At 41.0% G+C, this 21,814-nt stretch overlaps 2 protein-coding genes across 7 annotated transcripts; both read right to left on the bottom strand.

Annotated features, from left to right (window-relative positions):
• Positions 1-2,156: 2,156 nt before the first annotated feature.
• LOC311254686 (uncharacterized protein) lies at positions 2,157-6,855 on the bottom strand. Its single transcript, XM_084348569.1, has 2 exons — positions 6,618-6,855; positions 2,157-3,078 (listed from the first exon to the last, which is right to left on the bottom strand). The coding sequence occupies exons 1-2, from the start codon at positions 6,802-6,804 to the stop codon at positions 2,303-2,305; spliced, it is 963 nt and encodes a 320-aa protein (XP_084204695.1). The 5' UTR covers positions 6,805-6,855; the 3' UTR covers positions 2,157-2,302.
• A 2,960-nt stretch (positions 6,856-9,815) lies between these two features.
• Positions 9,816-20,925, bottom strand: zc3h11a (zinc finger CCCH-type containing 11A). Of its 6 annotated transcripts, XM_084347769.1 has the most exons (18): positions 20,836-20,925; positions 20,423-20,500; positions 19,166-19,237; positions 18,093-18,240; positions 17,880-17,999; positions 16,986-17,109; positions 16,704-16,886; positions 16,533-16,598; positions 16,249-16,422; positions 15,932-16,033; positions 15,727-15,825; positions 15,492-15,551; positions 14,856-15,380; positions 14,596-14,672; positions 13,011-13,587; positions 12,271-12,443; positions 11,672-11,874; positions 9,816-11,155 (listed from the first exon to the last, which is right to left on the bottom strand). In XM_084347769.1, exons 4-18 carry the CDS (start codon positions 18,144-18,146, stop codon positions 10,933-10,935), a joined length of 2,760 nt encoding a protein of 919 aa, XP_084203895.1. In that variant the 5' UTR covers positions 18,147-18,240; positions 19,166-19,237; positions 20,423-20,500; positions 20,836-20,925; the 3' UTR covers positions 9,816-10,932. The 6 variants fall into 6 exon arrangements, with proteins under 6 accessions (XP_084203895.1, XP_084203896.1, XP_084203898.1 ...); XM_084347770.1 differs by lacking the exon at positions 20,423-20,500; XM_084347772.1 differs by having other exon boundaries at positions 14,596-14,669; positions 19,166-20,925.
• Positions 20,926-21,814: the final 889 nt, after the last annotated feature.

Genomic DNA, 21,814 nt, shown 5'->3' with positions numbered 1-21,814 from the left:
CAAAAAAAATTACCAAAAAAACTCTTTAATGTTTAATGTGAAAACACATTTCTACAAAGCAATGTCAATTAATTAATAATTTACAATGTAAAATTAGTGACTGCATAAGAATTTACCCCCTTTAAAGTAACCGACCTAATTCAACAGAGGTCCAGCCAATCGGTGCTAGTAGTCTCACAATTAGTAAAATGGATATCACCTGAGTGCAGTGAATGTGTTTCAAGGGATTTTTAAGTATAAAGACACCTGTGTCTGAAGGTCCAGTCATTGGTTAATCAATATTCATGGCTACAATTACACCATGAAGACAAAAGAACACTCAAAGCAACTTCGTGAGAAGGTTATTGAAAAGTATAAGTCAGGGGATGGATACAAAAACATTTCCAAGTCACTGAATATCCCCGAGTTCAGTTAAATCCATCATTAAGACATGGAAGGACTATGGCACGTGTTAATCTGCCTAGAGCGGGCCATCCTCACAAACTGAGATGGGAGAGACTCTGCATACAACAACTGTTGCTGGGTTCTTCACCAGTCAAAGCTTTATGGGAGAGTGGACATGAGAAAGCCACTGTTGAAGAAAGCTCATTGAATCTCAAAAAGAGTTCCCCCAAAGCCATGTGGGAGACTCCGAGGTCAACTGGAAGAAGGTTCTTTGGTCTGATGAGACCAAAATGGAGCTTTTTGGCCATCAGACTAAATGCTATGTTTGGCAGACACCAAACACTGCAGATATCACCACAAACACACACTGCCCACCGTGAAGCATGGTAGTGGCAGCGTCATGCTGTGGGGATGCTTCTCAGCAGCAGGCCCTGGAAGGCTTGTAAAGGTAGAGGGTAAAATGAATGCAGCAAAATACAGGGAAATCTTGGAGGACAACCTGATTCAGTCTGCAAGAGAACTACGACTTGGGAGAAGATTCATTTTCCAGCAAGACAATGACCCGAAGCATACAGCGAAAGCTATGCAGAAATGATTTAAAGACAACAAGGTGAATGTTGTGGAGTGGCCAGAAGAGTGGCCAGACCTCAATCCAATAGAGAATTTGTGGCTGGACTTGAAAAGGGCTGTTCACATCTGATCACTGTGCAACCTGAAAGAGCTGGAGCAGTTCTGTAGAACAGAATGGAGTACAATCGCAGTGTCCAGATGTGCAGGCCTGATTGAGACCTATCCACACATACTCAGTGCTGTGATTGAGGCCAAAGGTGCATCTACTAAATACTGACTTGAAAGGGGTGAATACTTATGCAATCACTTTTACATTATATATTTTTAATTTATTGGCATTACTTTGTAGAAATCTGCTTTTACTTTGACATTAGTTATTTTTTTGTTTTGTATATTTTTTTAATAGTGGCCATGATTCCATTTATAAAAGCAATAAAAGCAGAAAACATCCAACGGGTGAATACTTTTTATAGTCACTGTAATTTTTAGAAGTGTCATGACCTGTTAAGGTCCTTTTTTTCTTATCCTCATGTTTTATGTCTTATTGTTTCCTGTTCTACTTTGTCACTTTCATGTTGTCCTGTGTCAGGTTCCCTCATTTCTGGCCCTCCATTCTTACTTTAATTGTATTTCTCCAAGATAGAGGTTGCTTACTAGAATTCCTGACAGCAGTGCCTCTGGCTTGGTCACATAAATAAACAGACGTTTCTTGCAGCACAGCAGACATGTTGACTTGCTGTAACGTAAGCACATTTAATGGCCGTTTTCCATTTAGGTCAGCCACTTCCAGCTCTGGTATTGCGTGTGCTGGCTCACTGTCAATACTGACTGGGACACCTTCGGCAACAAAACAGACATTTTTGTCATGTTACACAAGTCAAGTCAAGTCAAGTCAAAATGTGCTGTGAGAAGGGTCTGTTGTCAGTTGTTATGGGTGGGAAGCCAGTGAGGACTCTGTCGGTCAAGGCAAATACAGTTTTACAATGCAGTGGACAATCATTAATGTATGCTGATTTTATTTCCATTTCCAAATAACCTACAACCTGTCTGTCTCTCTGCTCATGTTGCTGTGGTGACCACTGTTAACATGTCTGCACATTTTAGATATAAAAAAAACACAAAAAAAACACTGGCAGGTAAAATGTTAAAATTATCCTCATAATTTCTTGTGGTGTCCATCAACACAATCAATGGATGAGAAATCTTTATGTACCGCACTTTATTGCACAACAGACAAGACGCACAGTCAAACAACATTTTTCTACACTGTTTGAAACTGAAATTTAGCCACTTGAAGCATTTGAGAGTTTACAGATGGTCAGGTTAGCTTCCTCTAGTGAATCTTTGTTCACTTAGAGTGTGGTGCTCGGCTCCAGCTGGCCCTCTCTCTAGTGTGGAGCCTGAAGTGAGTGTTGAGGTGCGCTGACTGGTTGAAGCATTTCCCGCAGACATGGCAGCGGAAGGGCTTTTCCCCTGTATGAATGCGGTGGTGCCTCTTGAGCATGCTGACTGTGGTGAAGCTCTTTCGGCAAACTGCACAGCTGTACGGCTTCTCCTTGGTGTGCCAGCGCATGTGGACCTCCAGCTGGCAGGCAAAGCTGAAGCCCTTCCCACACTCTTTACAATTGTGCCACCTCTGGATGCTCTGGCTTGGGTGAGAGGAGCGAGGTGGAGGTGGCTTCAGCGATCTCACATTCTTCATCTGCAGTATGTGTGTGCTCTGTTTTCCGTTTGAGCGAAGTAACCCTTTAACCTGTTGAGTCTGTTTGCTCTGAGCTGCTCTGCAGTGTGAATAAACAGTCATGGAGGATGGTACGCTGTTGGCTGGCTGCTGTTTCCTGCTGTCCTCACCGTCACTCTCTGCCTTAATCTCCTGGGATGTTGGTGGAGGTGGGGAGACACTTTGTCTGCCACACACAGTCTGGGTTGGAGCAGGATGTGGCCTCGGTAGTGGTTGGACATGACTGCAGTTTCCTTCCTCTGAGTCTCTCTCTTCTTGTGAACTATCTGTTTGAATGTTTCGGATTTTTGGTTCTTCTTTAATCTGTGGCAGCAGGTCCACGCTGCCTCTCCACTCAGACTCACAGCGCTGATCATCTTCTTGGGGCTGGACAGAGTGAGGCTCTGAAAGATTACAAACATCACAGTCATGCTAGGTGTATATACATATGGTATCACCCTGTCTAGGACAGGAATGACCTACAAGACTTTTTGGTAACACATTACAGATCTGCAAATTTCATGGTAAATAGTAGGTTACATTACCATGCAACATATTTGAAGTTTCTTTGAAATGACCCCCAAATGGACACATAACTCAAAATGTATTGGAAATAACCCCAGCATTATTCGATAATAGTATTCTTCTATTTTTCAACAAGAAGTTATAAAATAGTTGGTAATTTCTTTAATACACTTACAGGAAACATTTTCTTTAATTTCAGCAGATCAGTCCATCTTTTGGAACAATTTTACTAAATGTCTATTTTTTTACAGTAAGCCTCGTCGAAATGCTACGATTCTGTCATGGGACAGTGTCGATACTTACAACCTACGTTGTGGCTATTTTGCTCATACAGTTTGTGGATCTAACAAGGGAAATCAGTATGAATGCATTCTCCTGTGTCTCCTTGTCATTGTATTGTTCTGTTTGAACAGCAGAGGGCGCAGTCATACTGCTCAAGAAGACTTGTTCTCATAAGACCCACCCTGCTCCGCCTCTGATTGGTTGGCTTCATGGCGTTCTGGATGCCTGACCCTGTTAACTCACACAGACGCTCTAATAATGTCTGTTTTCGGCGGTGTTTAAGCTGTAGTAACACTCTGACCTCTTCACTCACTCTCCAGAGCAGCTTCTTGCTGCAAGAGTGTCTCTAGACTCTTTAGGTGGAGCAAGCAGGCCGACTGCTACCTGGTGTATCTGCTTCACCTAAAAAGCCCAAAGACACTGCAGCTGCAAAAGCCTTTAATTTTACTATAGAAGGAAAGTAGAAGGACCTCAAGTAAAAAGTAAAAACACATTGGAAACAAATAATAAATACTGTGTACATCTCACCTATTATTAAAGGACATTGTTCAGGTCAGAGAGATAGAGAGAGAGAGAGAGAGAGAGAGAGAGAGAGAGACTGAAGAGACAGAAACTAGTTGGAAGTTTCCTGGATATGTACTAATAGAATCACCTGCTATTCACTTTTTAATACATTTTGTGGTGATTACTGAAGTAATTTGGGTGTAAATTCAAAGAAATATGATGCTTGGTAATTAGCACCTACTTACCATGGATTTTCCAATTTTCCAGTGTTACCAACTTTGTTTTTTTCTTTCAGTATGCCATGAAAACAATGCTCCAATTTCACAGTTTTGACTTTTTAACCTTTAATTCATTTAACCTTGCTTGCTAAAATCACACCACCATTAGACTTATGAAACAATTTCAGCTCTAAGATGAATTGATAGGTTGCACTGCTAAGTCAAGCATACATATTCTTCATCTATGCTCTGATAATGGGTTGGCGGGGGTCCCACTGCTGTATCTGTGCTTTTGTCACTCAATCCCACATACACTGTCCTGCTGCCATAAATGCACATGAGAGCACCAATTATGGATTAATCCACAGCTGAAAATAGTCCCTATAGCTGAAAATGTAATGCACTATTTTCTCCTGTTTGAATAACGTTTGCTGAAAACTACAATGACCAGCTGTTTCAGGAAATTACAAAGCCTTCAAAAAAAAAAAACTACATAGTTGTGAGTTGAAGTCTTCAGTGACAGCCACAGACTGAGTAGGGACACATTGCTGGTTTTGGTCTTTTCCTAGAATTCACTGACAACAAGAAAAATAATAGAATGACACCAGTTAGAAATAATCTGTTTACCAAACTACTCATTGAAACATCTTTTTGCTTTGGTTTCTGACCTGCAGTGAACTCACCTGTTTACACTTGAGCTCTAACATAAGATAGCTCTGTTTTTGGTTCTCAGTGATTCTTGTCTGTTCTTTCTTTTCTTAATAAGAGATGAATTAGTCGAAGCAAAGGCCCACCATCCCTTCAACTTGTCATGTATCAATATTCCCTATATCAAGTCCTTAACAGGCTGATATTGTAAGATCATGCTACTTTATTCTGGGATGGGTCTGTAGACAATTTGTTGTAAAGTAATATGTAGACTATGCTATCATACAATTAGATCCAGATTCTTAACAGCATGATAATTGCAACGCGCTATTGTTGTTCCATAATTGTTTCACTGCTATGAGAAGCAATTCTACCGACACACATTTCTTCTAAGCCTCAAAATGTCTCAAACTCTCTATTTCACTTAGTGCTTTAACTCTATAAGATTGGGTAGCTGATAACTGTCTACGGCTTAACTTCACTGACAAAACAGAAGTTCTTATTTCTGCCCTGGGTGCTGTTGTCTTGAAAGTGGTCGGACACCTTGGCTTTTATCCTCCTCTGTTTAACCGGCCCTCCATAACCTAGGTGTTACAATGTTTTTTTTATTATTGAACAGCACGTAAATTGTTTGGTTCGTTCTTGATTCTACCAGCTGGGAAATATTGCTCAACAAAATGCTGCTGCCAAGTCCATCAAAAGGAACACCACATCTCATGTATTTACACCAGCTGCCCTCACAAATTCAGAACCCAATTCAAGATTCTTGTAATCACATTTAGAGCATGGTCAGATACCTGCTTATATTAAAGAGCTACTGCTGCCATGTAATACAAGTCCACTGATAAGGGTTTGTTTTCTGTTGCTCACTCCAGGCCATAAATAAAAGGAGACTGCTTTGAGATAGTAGCTCCTATACTCTGGAACTCTCTCCCATTTTTGCTTTGCCTCATATACCCAGAGAGAACCCACGCCGGCACAGGGAGAGCGTGCAAACTCTGCAGGAAAGGCCCTCGAACCCAGGCAACAGCACTAACCACTGCTGCACTGTGCTGCCTTTGTTTGCTTAGTTTTTCATATATAATATAATATTATGTAATAATATAGCTTTATAATTATTATTATGACCATGTCACTGTATGTGTTCTGTTAGCCAAATATTACCGTCACAGAACCAAGTTCATAAAATAAGGCTGTATGAAGTTAGACACAAAGTCAATATCACAATCAGTGTCACAGCAATACTGTAAAACACACACACACACACACACACACACACACACACACACACACACACACAAGTCATCCTGTTAACTTAAACTGGAATGTTGGAACATATTAAACTGCTTGTCTTTTGTAAACATGATCTTGTTGGAGAATTTCTGCACAATAACTAATGACGGACAGGACTTTATCACATTGAATCACTCCTCAGCCCGAACCATTTCCATTGCTGTGAGATTATTACAACACATTGTAAACAAACCTAGATTCTTGGCCGCTGAATCATCATGGTCTACGTCTATTATTAATACTTGGCTATAAGTGTTGGTATTGCTTTAATGCTCGGCTTCTGTTACAGTTTTACTGTCCGCTTCCATTCAGTACAATACATAAGATGCATATGACACAGGCTGATGTCAGCACGATTCTATGATTCCGTGAGCACAGCCCCGTTAAAAACGGACATATTTTGAATGAGGTTTGGTGTGACATTCAGAGCATATCGATGACAAGCAGCACAGCCAGCAGCTGCTGCTCCTCACCTGGCTGCAGCAGGAGCCGTTGGACGGCTACATTGAGGAGCCGTTTGAGCCGCTCGTTCTCCTCTTTGGAGCGGAGGATTTCGCTCTGATACTCCACCACCGTGTCTTTAATGGCGCCAAAGATCTCCTCTGCGGCCGCTGTCAGCCTGTCGTTCAGAAACACGCTCAACAGCTCCAGTTTGGTCATCTTTCCTACCGCTGTCTCCAGAGGCGGAACGTCCTTCTGTTTACATCCACTCACCCGGAAGTAGAAGCAAACCGGCTTCTGCGTGCTGTCAGTGCTCAGCATGGAGCTCACAGGGACTGTGGTGATTTGGAGCGCCTCCTGCTGGACAGGAGACGACACAGCACTGATGGGATATAAATGTACTGCACCCAGTCAGATCCCAGTTATACTTTTTGTTTTCGCCATATTACAATTGTTGTAAAGAAGTTTGTGTTTCTCCAGAACTGCTTTGAAAATAATCTCATAAATGACAAGGCTTGATTACCAGCCAGCAAAACAGGAAACTGCCCTGGGGCCCTGACCTCCCAGATCACCTGGTTCTCTGTAGCATTTTGTTTTCTGCTGTTTCTTTAAACTGTAAATGTATTTATCCATTTGTTTATTTGACAGGGACAGTGCACATCTTCTTAGCTGTACCGGAGTTGGTTATAAACTCATTTAAATCTGCAGTCCCTGCCCAGGAGACAGATCCAACTCCCTAACTAAATAAGTTAGGGAATTTGTACCACCAAACTAGTTTTAAAAGATAAATTCACTCCAAGACATAAAACTCAGTCATATCTCCTCCCTCCATGCAAGGGTGACCAGATCCCAATAAGCCAAATGTGGGACAAAGGGTATGTTTGTGTGGGACAATGTGGGACATGTCACCAATGTATGGATGTAGTCTAAAATGTTGCTATATTGTCTATCTAGCTTTAAAAAATAAACATTTCTATTCTGCCTGGTGGTTCATAATATCTATGCTTTACCTTCTGGTTGATTTAGTAGCACACAATGGGACTATACAGGTTACAGGTAAGACCTTTATTTACCATGTCAAGGACTTAACAATTATTATATTTTAAGCAGCCCTGTTTACATATTAGAAGGATCTGAAGCCACTGAAATAAATGTCGTGTGAGTGTTTGTGTCACTTCGTGGGGGAACCATTGGTGTTTTTAATTGTCTCAAACAACTCTCCACAGAGGCAGGTGCAAGCACATCTGGAACTACAGCTGCTGATTTTGTTCGACCACATGACATCAACCCTCCGAGTCTGGGAAAATGACGGGTGCTAGCTTACCACCACAGCCTGCTGACCTGTATGAGTGGGAGTGCTGCACAGTGTGGTAAATGCTGCTTATTTCAGCTGCTGTTACCTCATCAGTCTGGCAGTCATCTTTGGGTTTCAGGAGGAATGTTTTCATAGATTGGCTCATTGACTCGCAGGTGCTGTGTCGCTTCAGGTCGTATTCCCCTCCATGTGAAATTGAGAAATAACTCTGGCAAAGTTTGCAAAAAACTCGGTGAGAATCATAAAGAGTCTCCCAGTCTCTGTCGTAGCTGCATCGCTGTTTTTTGTGGTAGTTTTCATTATATTCTGCCAAAACCTGCATCCTGTTTTTTGCACTAAATATGGAACAACAGGGACATGCTGTTAAAAGAAAAATACTGTTTGTTGAAACTTTTTTCTAACAATATAATTTTGGTCTGTCAGTTGATGTATTACAAAACTATAGTCCCATACAGAAATTCTTTCTAAATTCAAACTCCTGGTCTCCCTCAAAGACTTTGCTACAGTGTTAAAGGCTGTAATATTTCTCAGAAATGTGCAAGGGGGAAAAGGACAAAAACACATAATACACATACACAGGCAGTGGTTAGTGTGGGGTTTGTATGGGGATCAAAAAATGGCCCTTTGCGAGTTTGCCCACTAATTACTTAATGCAGCCTTAAATCTGATATTTTTTGTTTTCTTTATCCGCTGGAATAATTTTCAAGAATCCAGTTACTTTAAATGTGTCCCCCTTGCTGGTACCAGTTGACTAACCAAAAGGTAAAACGAGATTGATATAGATAAATAGGACAGTGCAAACTGTGGAGATATATTTTACCAGAATATCTTTATTTCAAATGTCTCCTGGGAACTAGTATAGCAATAACCCTTAAGTATACACTTAGTTGTAAGATTATTAAGTAGTGCTCGCTAAAATTGATGCAGTGTAGTCCTGCAGTAAATCCTGTCCTCATTTTCTAGTCCTACAGGCTCCCTTGGATCCTGGCCGCGCCCGGGTCGTGGATCGTGGATGCGCCCACTGCTATGGCCCTGCCTGATCGTGGATGCGCCCACTGCTATGGCCCTGCCTGATCGTGGATGCGCCTACTGCTATGGCCCTGCCTGATCGTGGATGCACCTACTGCCATGGCCCTGCCTGACACCCACCACTACTGTCGCTAATATTAGTCACATCTCTGTTACATACGTTCCACTACTATTATCGTACTGCATTGCTACATACCATCCTTGCCATTGATCATTACTACTGTTATCACTAGTAATCACATTTCCATGTGCATTTCATCATTATTGCTGTAATACATCTTTGTGTACTTTCACTCCTGTCAACCATCGCTTATAATTGAATACATTGTGATCTCGTTGATCTGCTCTGTACATGCGACATCTATTGCACGTCTGTCCGTCCTGGGAGAGGGATCCCTCCTCTGTGGCTCTCCCTGAGGTTTCTTCCGCATTTTTTCCCTGTTAAAAGGGCCTTTTTAGGGGCAAGTTTTTCCTCACTCGAATCGAGGGTCGAAGGACAGAGGGTGTCGTCTCTGTACAGATTGTAAAGCCCTCTGAGGCAAACTGTGATTTGTGAATTTGGGCTATACAAATAAAATTTGATTTGATTTGATTTGATGAAGGCTATAATGTTTTTTTTAAGTTTTTGAAGACTGTTTTAAAGAAGTGTTGATTCAACTGTAAGATCATTTAGGAGGCTGCAGTTCGTGCAGCTGTTGATCTAATTCTTACTTTTACCCAATTGTATTTTTATGTCTGATATGATATTAACATAGGCCGTTAAAAGTAAACCACCAATTATACATTTCTGTAATACTTCCAACATCTCGGCCTGATGTCAGTCACCAAGCCTGACAAAGTACTGACTGACTTCTGTCTTAAATCATCAGTCAGTTATTGATCCTGCTGGTCATTAGAAGCATTTTTTTATTTACATGGTAATTTGTACAAGTCACTTCGAACAGTATATTTGTGGGAAAGGGTCAGGACAGAGCAAACATGTATTAAGACCAAAAATCAGTTTCTTTTCTCAACAACATAAAGGAGAAAAAGGCAACTGAAGACAGCATTGTTCAACTGAAATACAGTGTTTGCCAATCATATAAAGAACATATAAACATCAGAAGTCCCTGAGGTGTTCATTACAAATACCAGAGAGCACTTATCCCAGACTAGTTATTTCAAAGTATGCCCACTGAATAAACGAACTGGTTAAAAAAGTACACACATTATAGTCAAACATTATAAAACCACTGAAGGAAAGTCACAGGCAGAAGGTGCACTTCATAAGAAAATCTACAGACCACGTATACCTGATGGATAAAACAACCAAACAGTAAAAAGACTGATGAACTTTGGAAATGTTCTTAGATTCTGACCTGAGCTTTGTTCACTGGGTCATAGTTGAAGTAACCTTGATTTAAATGTCATAATCTGGGATTTAGCTGTCAACAGATGTCTTGTCCACTCACAGATATTTAAAAAAAAAAACCATGTTGTTGAGGGCAGGCTAAGTGCAGCAGAATTTATTATTTCTATAATTAGCTTGCCATTCCCTTTGCATACACAGTATACACAAATGACTTCTCTCAGGTGACACATTCATCATTCCCAACATTTAACTTCCAGGAGTTCCTGACAGGATGTTCTTCACATCTCTCAGCACCAGAGCTTTTTTCATTTTCTCTTTTAGGGGCCTGAAAAATTTCCCGCAGATCATGGAACGACATGATTAAAAAAACAAAAAAATAATAAAACATCTAAGCCCTGTGGAATAACCCCTGGGCCATCAGATAATCTAATGGGGAGGAAATGAAAAAGAGAAGATGTCTCAAATGTAAAGAACAAAAAATATTAACCTAAAGTTTAAAATACGTTCAACTTTTAAGAAAAAAAAAAAAAGTCTTTCTAAAACACTCCATGGAAGATAGTTGCTGATGGTCTTCAATTCTGGGAAATATAGTCACAAGACAAGGATGTGGGTGACTAGTGGGGGGGGGCCTTGATTGTGCTTGATGGAGCCCTCAGCTGTCAATCATCTCCGACAGTTCCTGCAGCAGGTCATCCTCTCCGATGCCAGGGTCCACGTCTTCGCCCTCCAAATGGTCCTCAGTGAATTCATTGATAAGCTCCTCAAAGTCATCCACAGCAGAGCTGGAGGCAGCGGCGCTGGAGGTGGAGGCAGTGCAGGATGCAGCTACGCTCGTTCTCCGTGATTTGGGTTGCGCAGGAGTCTTCAGGACTGGGCTGAAATGTACAGAGAGTCTTGTTACTTACTTAAATGCTGTATTCATGTCATACATGAAAAAAACATCAGACCGTCTTCCTTTAATTGTCTAATTTTTCTATACACTACACATGTTTGATGTAAAAGTTGGTATGGACGAAATTAAACACTGATGTATGAGAGATCTTTTGTTATATAAAACAGTAATTTATTTAAGAAAGCGTAACTGACTGATTGTACTTAATCAAAATTTCACCTTCCTCACTTGGAGAGTGACAAAATATTTGAGTTCACATTCTAGAGTCAACCAAACATTTCAAGGTCAACAGGAAACAACTGTTATGGTGGTATGTTGTAATATCATTGTTTCTTTGTGATCATAAAATTACACAAATTCCATTAAAAAATGCTGAAAATGTAGCAGGAGATAACCGGAGAGCACCCCCACACCTGCCTACAGATATTTGCTTGCTTAAATCTGACATTACCAAGAAGTAAGTGTTCACTAAATTTAAAGCTAAGGTATTAAGCTCTACCTTTGGGGGACTGTACAGGCCTCTCTGGCAGCAGCAACACTGACAGTCGGCTTGGTTTCTTGGTTCAGACTCTGTTTGAAGACAGGGACAGTCTGGAGCTCCTCTCTCAGTGGGCTGGAGCTGGAGCCCGAGTCCAACAAGGTGCTGGGACTACAGGGAACAGCAGAGCTCAGCTGAGCCTCTGCACTGGAAGATGGGAACACCTGACAATGGAAGTCACTGGAGATCAGTAACAGCAATACATTGTTTAAACTGAATGACAATTTAACCGTAAACGGACAGAAAGGTCAAGCTACATCAGAGAGAAACAATGTTAGTATAACTATTTAACAAAAGGTCAATGTGTGAAGGAAATGTTGAGTGTACATGCAAAAATAAAATGTGGGGGTTACAAAAACAAGGGAGGTATGCAAAATAATTGGTGGTTAAAAAATGTATGTAGGTAAATATAAAAATGCATACACAACATACACAAAAGAGGAAAAATATGGGAATAAATGAGCAAACAATAAATGTGCCACATCAAACTAATTAAAGACATGAAACATGAAAGACATTATTGAAGAAAAAGGAGATGTACGATCAGTGTGCCGGCCTACCTGTGTGTCTCTACATGTCGTCTCCTGCAGTGGCTCCTCCAGCAGTGTGGAGGCACTGTTCAGAGGTTTAACAGCAGCCACAGCAGACCGCGCTGCTCCCCTCCTCTTCTGGCCTGGTTTCACCTGCACTGCAGGCTTCATGACAGACGGCTTCACATTCAGTTTGGGCCTCACTGAAAAGCAAAGTATTAATGATATATAACTAATAGGTTTAAGAATTCTTCATCTTTCTTTTCTATCGTTCCTGTGGAGGATTTGTTACACACAGGTACTTAAGTACTAGTCTGACACACAGGAAGCAGGCTGTGGGTATAAGCCTGCTATTGGCTGACTGTTCCAGTCAAGATTCTCATACCCTTCTGCTATCTGCATGTTGCATGTTACCTTAAAGCAGGGGCACCATTGCTGCACCCTGGGCTTAGTACTGCCCAAGACTGTTGTGATTGGTTTAAAGAAATGCAAACGAGCCACAGTGCTTTTCCTTTTTGACAGAATGATCATGGCCAACCTGTCTTCACTCAGCACTAAAACACAGTGTGTACATAGGTCTGGCTATGTGAGACAAACAATAAGGTCTTTCCCTCGTCCCAATTAAGTAAAACTGAGTTTCTTGTACATGAGATTAAGGGAATTGGGTGCCTGCTTTCCCTGCCTATCCAAGTCCAAGGTGAGCCTTTTTAATCTTTGACAGAAACATGGGTCGCAAAATGAAGCATGAACAACAGTTTAAGGTGCAGTACCTTTGGTGTCTGTAGTGTGTTCTGGAGAATTCTTCTGTTTACTGTTGAGTGTTTGCTCAGCAGCAGTGGCGTCTGCAGCTGGACCTTGAGGAGCTGCTTTGGTCTGCTTGGCTGGTGAAGATGTCGTGGAGCTCCGTGTGTTTTTGTATGGGATCTCCCTCGAGCTGTTGGGGCTCTGTGAGCAAGACTCAGTCTCATCCTCTAGTGGAGAAGAGCTCTGCTTCACAGGGACTGAGCTAACAGCAGCTCCTCGTGTACGAGGAGTACTGTTGCTGTTCAGAGGTGAGGCAGTCTTGGATTTAAGGGGGATCAGTTTACGAACAGGGACCTTTTGGTCTGGAAGGGCATTGTCAGGGGCCAGAGTGGTGGAGGAAGGTGATGAAGAGCCTGGCGGTGTAAGACTGTCTTTAGCAGGAACCTTCCTCTTCAGCATTCCTTCAGCGGTCTGTTTCTGACAGGGTTCTGCTTCAGCTGAGCCTTTGGCCTGTTCCTCCATTTCCTGCTTGCGAAAGCGTTTCTCCCGCATGATCTCCTCAAAGGTCTTGACCTTGACGTTGTTACCATAGGCAATGCTTGTCTAGAAAGAAACAGGAGAATTCCAATCACACAAAGTGAACAGAATAACAAGCAAACAGAGCCCAAGCGATTTATTAGTCTGCCGATTTGATCCCTTACATGGGCATGTTACAGACATACTGGTATCGGCTGATTTGTTTTCCGATATTATATTTAAAATGGTGTCATCATGTACTTTGTGCAGCAGAGTGCGCTTCAACTACATTATTAACAACACTCTCAGACTCAGCAGCGCCAGCAGCACATGTAGGAGACTGCACGGTCTTCACCGTAAGTTGCTAACTGGTTTGTGAGTGAAACACCTACTGGAAAGTGAATATATATATATATATATATATATATATATATATATATATATATATATATATATATATATATATATATATATATATATATATATAGTTAGTTATCGTTATATATTGTTAACCCTGTCCCTGACAGCCGTCATGTCACTCATGCTTATGTGACATCTGCTTGCTAACATTAGCAAGGTTAACTAGCTAGCCAGCTATAGTACAGTCATTACAGTAGGTAACATAGCAGATGGAACTAAGCATCAGAATCTTTCTGCAAAAATATTTTCCGATGGAGTTCATTGAAATAACGGTTCAGAACAAAGCTGCAGCATGAATCTCAAAGCCATCTCACAGGTACTTGTAGATTACTTGAGTATTTCAGTGACATTTTCTGCTACTTTTTCCACTCCCAAGGGAAATACGGTACTTTTTACTCCACAGCTTTAATTATTATACAGCTATACTCCCTAGTTATTCTTCAGATCAATATTTCATACATACAATATATGATCAGTTAAAATTAACTCAATTTCAACTCAACAAACCACGCAGAAAAGGTCTATTTTTACTTCAGCTCAAAAATTCAGGATATCGGCTGCCATATCAGTAATTGTCGGATTTTCCACTCTTAAATTGTGTCAGTCTTAAAAATCCCATATCAGTCGGGCTCTACAAGCAATCACAGCCAATACTGCAGTGTCTTAATGCCATACCTCAGGAGAAGCAGTGGGAGTTTCCATTAGCTTCTCGGTCACTTCAGCACTCTTTTCTTCTGATGTGATGTTTCCTGCTGAGAACAACAGAAATTCAGCAACATGGTACATGATCAGATAAGGATCACCAAATTCAAAATTCAATTCAATTCAATCTGAAAGATATTTACAATAGCAGAATTCACAACATTTCTGCATACATTCTTTGTGTCAACACACAAGGAACATAACTACAAAGCTCAAGACAAGCACTGTCTTACTTTGGGAAGCCGGTTTCTTGATGCGCAGTAGACGGGGCTTCTTTGCACCGTTCTCCTCAGTATCAGAGCTCTTCTTGTTTTCAGCCTCCAGCGCCTGCTGAGCCTGAAGCCTTGCTGCCTTCTCCCTGCGGATCTCCTCCAGGGTCTTTACTTTGACTCCCCCCACATTTACTGCCTTAGGACAAGGTCCAGCTGAGTCACACTCTCCCTGGCTCTTGCCTGGAGCTTTCTCCACAGTGTGCTTGGCTTTCTTGGGGCTGGGGCTCTGCTCCTGCTGCTCATCCTGTCTTTTCTTCCTGGCATGAAGGATCTCAGAGAATGTTTTGATGTGAGTGATAGAGTGGTCTTTAACGGTGATCGCTCGTTTGACACCCTTGGTGGTTTTGGAATTGTTGATTTCAGAAGCCCCAACTGAGGGGCTGTCTCTGGACTGAGACTTTGCTGCCTTCTCCTGTCTGATCTCCTCCAGAGTTTTGATGCGGATCTGCTCAGGGGCTTTCTTTGGCTCTGCGTTGGTCTCAGCTGCTTTGAAAGCCCAGGGAAAATAATAAACAATGTTTTAATCACTCTGCATGATTAACATCTTTCCAGACATAATTATCAATGTCAACCTCTCATGTTCTTCAGATTTGTTACCTGGTTGAGTTGCAACAGATCCAGCAGACAATCCGAGTCTTTCCTTAATAGGCTTCAAAGCTACAGAAGCAGAAGAAAGAGAAATGATTAAATAAACATAATTAATTCTAGACTAAGTTATGAGCCACATGAAAACAACTTTTATTTTCATCATCAGAACATAGCTCTTTCCAACCTAAGATACATCCTCTATCATCCGCATGGAGTAAAAGGCTACAGGTGGCCTGGTACTCACCCTTCTGCAGGGGCATTAATGGCTCCTCCTCGTCCACAACTCGTCCCAGACGCTCAGCCAGACTCCTTTTCAGTGGAACAGCTTCTCCACTTATTCCATCTACAACAAGGAAAAGTCATGAGCTTCTATTCTGAATTCTTAAGATTATCATTGTTAGCACTGCATCGATATCTGCTGACAAGATGCAACAAGAGTGAAAATTTACCAGAATGGGGAATCTTCCTGCCAAGCCTTTCAGCCACACTGCCTCTTGGCCTCACAGTCTCTTCAAAGACAAGGGGACCTGGGTTAAAACAGGGACCATGTGCTGAGTAAGAAGAGGGTATTAATGATTTCACTTGGCTTTATTACTGAAGGTAACAGTTACTGTATCATCAGTTTATTTGAATGTTTTTTTTTGTTTTTTTTAAATCTGTTTGATATTAACAGTGCTACTGTTATAAACATTAGCAATAGCCTTCTATCCAACTGTCAACCTAGCATGAATGATTTCTAGGTTTCTCACAAATTCCTGCTCTTTACCATCTCTCGCCTCGTAGAGAACTGGTTGAAAAAAGGACTGTCTGTTTTCCTTCTCTCCATTGGCCAAGGTATCAGTACTCTGAATGGGGTAACCAGCTCTCTTCATGCTGGCCTTCAGGGCCTTCCTCAGCCTGATCTCCTCTAGGGTGCTCACTCCAAAGTTCAACGAATCACCTGTCAAGACACAACATGATTACATACACAGGATTTGAGAATAGTACAGCTTTGGTCACAAATTCTGATGAATTATGATTCCAAACTTTAGTCACTGACAACAGTCACACCTGATTTGGTTAGTTTTCTAGGAGAAGGTCCAACCCTGCTGTCCTCTCCCTCCTCTGAGACTGGATCTAGAAACATTAAGCCATGAGTTGTAAAGACCATAAGGAATATCCTTTCTCAAAATGAAGGCTAGAAGAGACAAAGAAGTCATTCTGAGATCAAATCCAGCTCACCATCTTCATCTTCGTCATCATCTGCTGGATTAATCACCACTGGTGGGTGGGTGGGACTCGGGACTGGCTCCTGAGCTTCTGTCTTGATGATCCCTCTGAGCTGTGGATTGGCTGCAGTGGGGAGAGGGGCAGCTGGTGGGGGAGCTGGTTCCTCAAGTGGCTGTTCCTTGGTCTTGCTTTGAGCTGGAAGAATTCCATCGATTATCATTACCATCTTTCACAGGTGGATGGCAAATCAACATTTCAATTCTTAGTTTGATTGTTTAAACAAAGCCCACTTACATTTATCAGGTGGGACAAACGCGCCATCAATGTAGCGGGACTTTTCATGGAAGAAGGCACAGTGTGGCTTCTGGCAGCCGGCTGCTTGGTTCTCCCAATAACAAGATATCTCCTTTCGATTTTTCTGTTTTGATGAAAAAGATAAACATGTAAGAGCATGCAGAAAGGAGGCAGGCTGACCCCAATTGTGTCAGATCAGGTGTCCATAAACTTGGCCCCAATACATGTGACAGCACAACTGAATTAAACAGAGTGTAAAAAACTGTATAAGATCATTTCAGGACCCTTAAAATATTTACTATTCTGACCCTATATTAGCGCTTGCTCAGTATAATCATGTTATTGTTTCTCCTAGCAATGATATGATGATTGTACAAAAATGATTCAAGTCTGTGGCCTGAATACATGGTAGAGTCTGGACTTTGGATTTCAATGGTAGAGCTACTATCTCAGATATTATAGAGGAGGAACCAATATTTCAACCGGCCTTATCCCCAAGGAAGGCATTTCGATTCATCACAGATTTTAGAAATCTACTGGACAAAGACAGATAAAGCTCACCAACAGGCAACGGACTTGACAAAGTTCAATTCTTCTTCTGAGTAGTAACTGTTAATGTAAGTTTATATTAATGCCAGTCTTTTGTGAACCTCCCTCATTGTGATGTAGCATATTGACTTGATGGCTTGTTGTGTAATTGCTTTTACAGTGCATTTAGTGTTCCTCACAACAGGTCCAGAGGCAGGAGTGGAGCTCCTGGCCCAATATTACAGGGGAACTTTTCTACCCTCCGGTAATGGCCATTCAAGACAGACACAGCCTTGAGTGGGAAAAGCTTGAAGGAAATATTTTTGAGCATTCTTCACTTTAAAATGCATGTTCAAATTTTCTTACTGTGATCTCCATGTGGCGAAACTTGCAAACAGTACGGAAGCAGCGTCCCTCCTGCCAGAGGTTGCAGACGGTCTCATTGCCCATAGCTGCCTCACAGTGTCTGAAAGGGCAGCTGTCCCCCTGTACAATAAATGAAACACAGTAAGGCTCCAGCACTTTCTTCTGGTCACACCAAGTGTTAACATGGGAGTTTTGTGCTCAAATGTTGCCTACTTTAGTGCAGGTGGAATAGTAGAAGAAGTAGCAGTCATCTCCATGGTTGGTCATAGTAATGCTGGTATGCGTCTTGAGTGACGGGGGTGATGAGGTTATGACCTTTAAATCCAGCAGCTGGTTCTCTTCAGGGCCAACAGGACTCTCCCTGATAACACAGAATGCAGTGACACATGAGGAAGAGAAATCTTATATCCATTATATCAAATCACTTCAAACATGCATTCACATGTAACATTAATACCAACAAAGCCTACCTGCAATTTATTTTTCATACACAATACAATGACTTGCTCCAACCTGTACATTTGGGATTCTTACTGGAATAAGTAAAATATCATATTATTTGGGTTTTAGACAACCTATAGGTGTTTTTTTAATCTTAAGTTTATGTTGTAGTTAGACAATACAAAATGGGACTCCTTCCTGTACTTTGAATGCAATCATAAGCGCAAAAGACATGTACAAATTATGATCACATGAGATGCTAAACTGGGATTAGGGAGACAAGAAGGGAAGCAGTTATTTTAAGGCAGCAGTATACTTAAGATGAAATAGACCACGTGCAAACTCCAGTCAACCATAGGGCTCGAGACAAACATACATGTCCTCAGTGTCACCTAAGCTCTGTTTGTAGAACTGTTCTGACAGGGCCTTGCCTGCAGTTATGTGTGGGGGTTTCCTTCTTTGATTATATGATTTCAGGTTGAGTATCTCTTCAAGGACAGGGCTTGTTTTGGAAATCCCTGTGCGCAAACCGTAAAAATCTCTATATTTCAGAATGTCTTACTCAAGACTGATTCATCAAATACAATGAGCAGAGGAGAAGAAAATGTGTACAGAGTTGTAAATCATTTAAGCATTAAAACAGGAAAACATGGGACACAATTGATTATGTGACCTGTTGACCAATCAGTGATGTTTTTTATGGGAAGTAAACACAGCTCCTAAACATGTTCAATTAAAATGGTCACTCATGGCCTTCACACACATATACAGAGTCTTTAACTGGTCATTTCATCAGTACTTACAAGCCAGTTTTGATATTGTTTTTAGCATTGTGCCACCATTACCTGAGGTGGCTGAGAAGATGTCTCCCTCTTGAGCGCACTGCTGGCAGGGTGTCTCCGTGGTGGTATGGAGTCCTGAAGGAACACTTGATCCGTGAGATAAGAGGAAAAGGGGGGTGGGTCGCCCAGAGACACTTGTCTTCCTACGACATCCCTTTTTTGAGACTCTCTGAGACATCTTTATCTCCGCCAGACGGCTAAATATTACTGATGGTGGGTGCAATAGAGTCCTTTGGGGATTTTTTTATTATTTTTTATTAATAGGTGTAACCAATGAAAAGAAAGAAATATGGGGACATAAATAGCCAGAAAAGAAAAAAAATAGATCCAAAAATGCTTAAATTGATGTGGAAAAAGGGGGATAAACGTTGAGTGGTGGGTGGAAAAAAAATCTTCAGCCTCTTCGTGGGCTTGGAAGGATTTTGCACACCTGGTGACATTTGAGTGATGCAGTAGAGAAAAAAGGCAGGATATTCAAGCTTCTAGAGAGCTGTTGATTACCAATGCTGAAGAGAAAAAAAAAATCTTCTGCCAATGTATTCTGAAGGGGGGCAAGCTATCCATATCCAGGGAGTCCCACAAAGGGCCAAGAGGATGGGTTTAAACCTATAAATCAATCAAAAACACTCCCCATGGAACTGAAAAGAGGTTATTAAGAGAGAGGCAGATTTGCACAAATACAAATGAGACATTTCCACACAGAGGCACAGAAAGCGATGAGACAATATGCTCTCAGCAAGGACTTCCTTGAACAGAGGTCCAGGTTAGTGGACAAACTCACTGTCAATATGCTGCAGTATCAACCCATGTTTACAAAGTTCAAGTAGCGTTATCTACTATAGAATAGAGAACATTTGAATTTGCTATTCTCTGAAGCCCAGACCTGGGCTGTTTATTTACTCTAGACATGGAGGCCTTAGTTCGACACTGATGATCAGCCTGAAGAACTACAACTCTGGCTTCCATCTTGAGGGAGAGGGAAAATGCACTCTTAAGTAACAAAATAACATTTACACGAAAATAACAATTAAGGAAAGTACCGATTTGCGTTACAAGTTTAACTTAAACTATTTGTCTAGGGGCACAACATTACGTTAGTCGTTCATCTTAAATTACGGGTAAAATATCTGCGACAGCTGAGTGCTCTCGACGTTTCTTGGCAAACAAGATATGTTACAGGTCACCTTCAATGTTGCCTTAGAATATGTATGGTCAAGCTTATAAACCAAGACAGTCAATAAAAAACAATCACATACTTACTGTTTAATAAAAAGTAGCCCAAAGCTAGCTGGAACGAACTGAGAGCGATTCCCAGCAGTGACGAAAGACACTGACTTACTGTATAGAGATTGGCAAATATTAGAATGTCAGCTAAATATCCTAAATAATAGAGTAAGTGTTCATTTCAGTTACACTGGCTAACTAGTGGCTGTTAACAGAACATTGTGTAGGTTATGTCCTCCACAAGAGAAGAAAGTATAATCGTACAGTTAATGAATATTTTAGCGAATGCTACAAAACAGAGGCCTACCGAAACCACCGATCCTTCGCGACCTTATCGTTAGCGTTAGCTTTTATTTTGTCATTACTGTGGTATTCACTTTTTATATATTATAACACTATACTGTAACAGCCAGGTATATTGTGAAAACAATGTATGCAGTGGTAATTACCAGTTTCAGTTTAAAAAAAGGTTTTTTAAAATGTGGTCTTGGGAAGTATCCGTCCCTGCTCGTTGACTGCCGCAGCGGCACTGAAGCAAAATGGCGGCAGCAAGATGAAAATACAAGGCAGGACCACCAAGTGTGCTGCGTTTGGGTCAAATGGAAATATTGTAAATTCGACAACTCTTCTTAAAGTTTAGAGCCCACTTGTGCTCCTAGCTGTGCTTTGTCCCACTTGATAACTTCCAATACGATTTAGAAGGAAATGTACCTTATTAGTTTACGACGACCAAACAGTAAATTTTACTGAATCATTATTGCATCAACAATAATAATCCAACAATATAATCTACAGTAATATTTATATTTATATTTTATATGTCATTTGTTGTGCTGGTACAATTAAGTAAAGTAATTATGTGCTAATTTAGGACCTGTACCGTTCACGTTGCAATCAAGATGATTTCCACAAGGTAGCAGTGGAAACCCATTTTTCATGTGGCGGATGTGCCTGCATGTGTAGTAGGCTACTTTTATGTGGCAGCCTTCTTTATGTTTAGACCTGCTTGAAACTAATAATTAAAATATTACAAATATTAACAAAGGCAGAAAGATAGTTAGTGGGGTAAAACCGGGTTTAATGTAACGTCCTTGGGTAAAACTAATTACAAGGTGACGTCTTTCATTGATCAAATTTGTAGGATACTACTACTACTACTAGCTACTATAATAATAATAATAATAATAATAATAATAATAATAATAAAGATGTGTTTTCTTCCCATTCAGCTGTCACATGTTCAGTTGAGCAGAGGTTTCCCCCCAATTTTATTAAGATTTCATAGCAAAAGATAGGCTAATTTTGGACAGTAAAGCTGAGATGTTGGAAGAGCATAGCCTACAAACTATTCTATAAAACGAATTATTGCCTCAAGATGGAGTAAATTTAATAACTATGATCCTGTGGTTGAAGTAGGACAACTGGATT

Source organism: Pagrus pagrus (genome assembly GCF_965226575.1).
Source record: "Pagrus pagrus genome assembly, chromosome: 3".
In the NCBI taxonomy this organism is placed as follows: domain Eukaryota; kingdom Metazoa; phylum Chordata; class Actinopteri; order Spariformes; family Sparidae; genus Pagrus; species Pagrus pagrus.
The sequence above is the reverse complement of the archived record's forward strand: the minus strand, read 5'-3'. Positions and strand labels throughout refer to the sequence as shown.

What these genes read in the sequence shown, in the direction of transcription:
- LOC311254686 (XM_084348569.1), bottom strand. Translation starts at nt 6,804, where the DNA reads ATGACCAAACTGGAGCTGTTGAGCGTGTTTCTGAACGACAGGCTGACA. An exon ending in ACGGCTCCTGCTGCAGCCAG is followed by an intron (nt 3,079 to 6,617) that starts GTGAGGAGCAGC and finishes GTAATCTTTCAG; the next exon opens with AGCCTCACTCTGTCCAGCCC.
- zc3h11a (XM_084347769.1), bottom strand. Translation starts at nt 18,146, where the DNA reads ATGACCAACCATGGAGATGACTGCTACTTCTTCTACTATTCCACCTGC. An exon ending in GTTTGTCCCACCTGATAAAT is followed by an intron (nt 16,887 to 16,985) that starts GTAAGTGGGCTT and finishes GAATTCTTCCAG; the next exon opens with CTCAAAGCAAGACCAAGGAA. An exon ending in CAGGAAGATTCCCCATTCTG is followed by an intron (nt 15,826 to 15,931) that starts GTAAATTTTCAC and finishes TCCTTGTTGTAG; the next exon opens with ATGGAATAAGTGGAGAAGCT.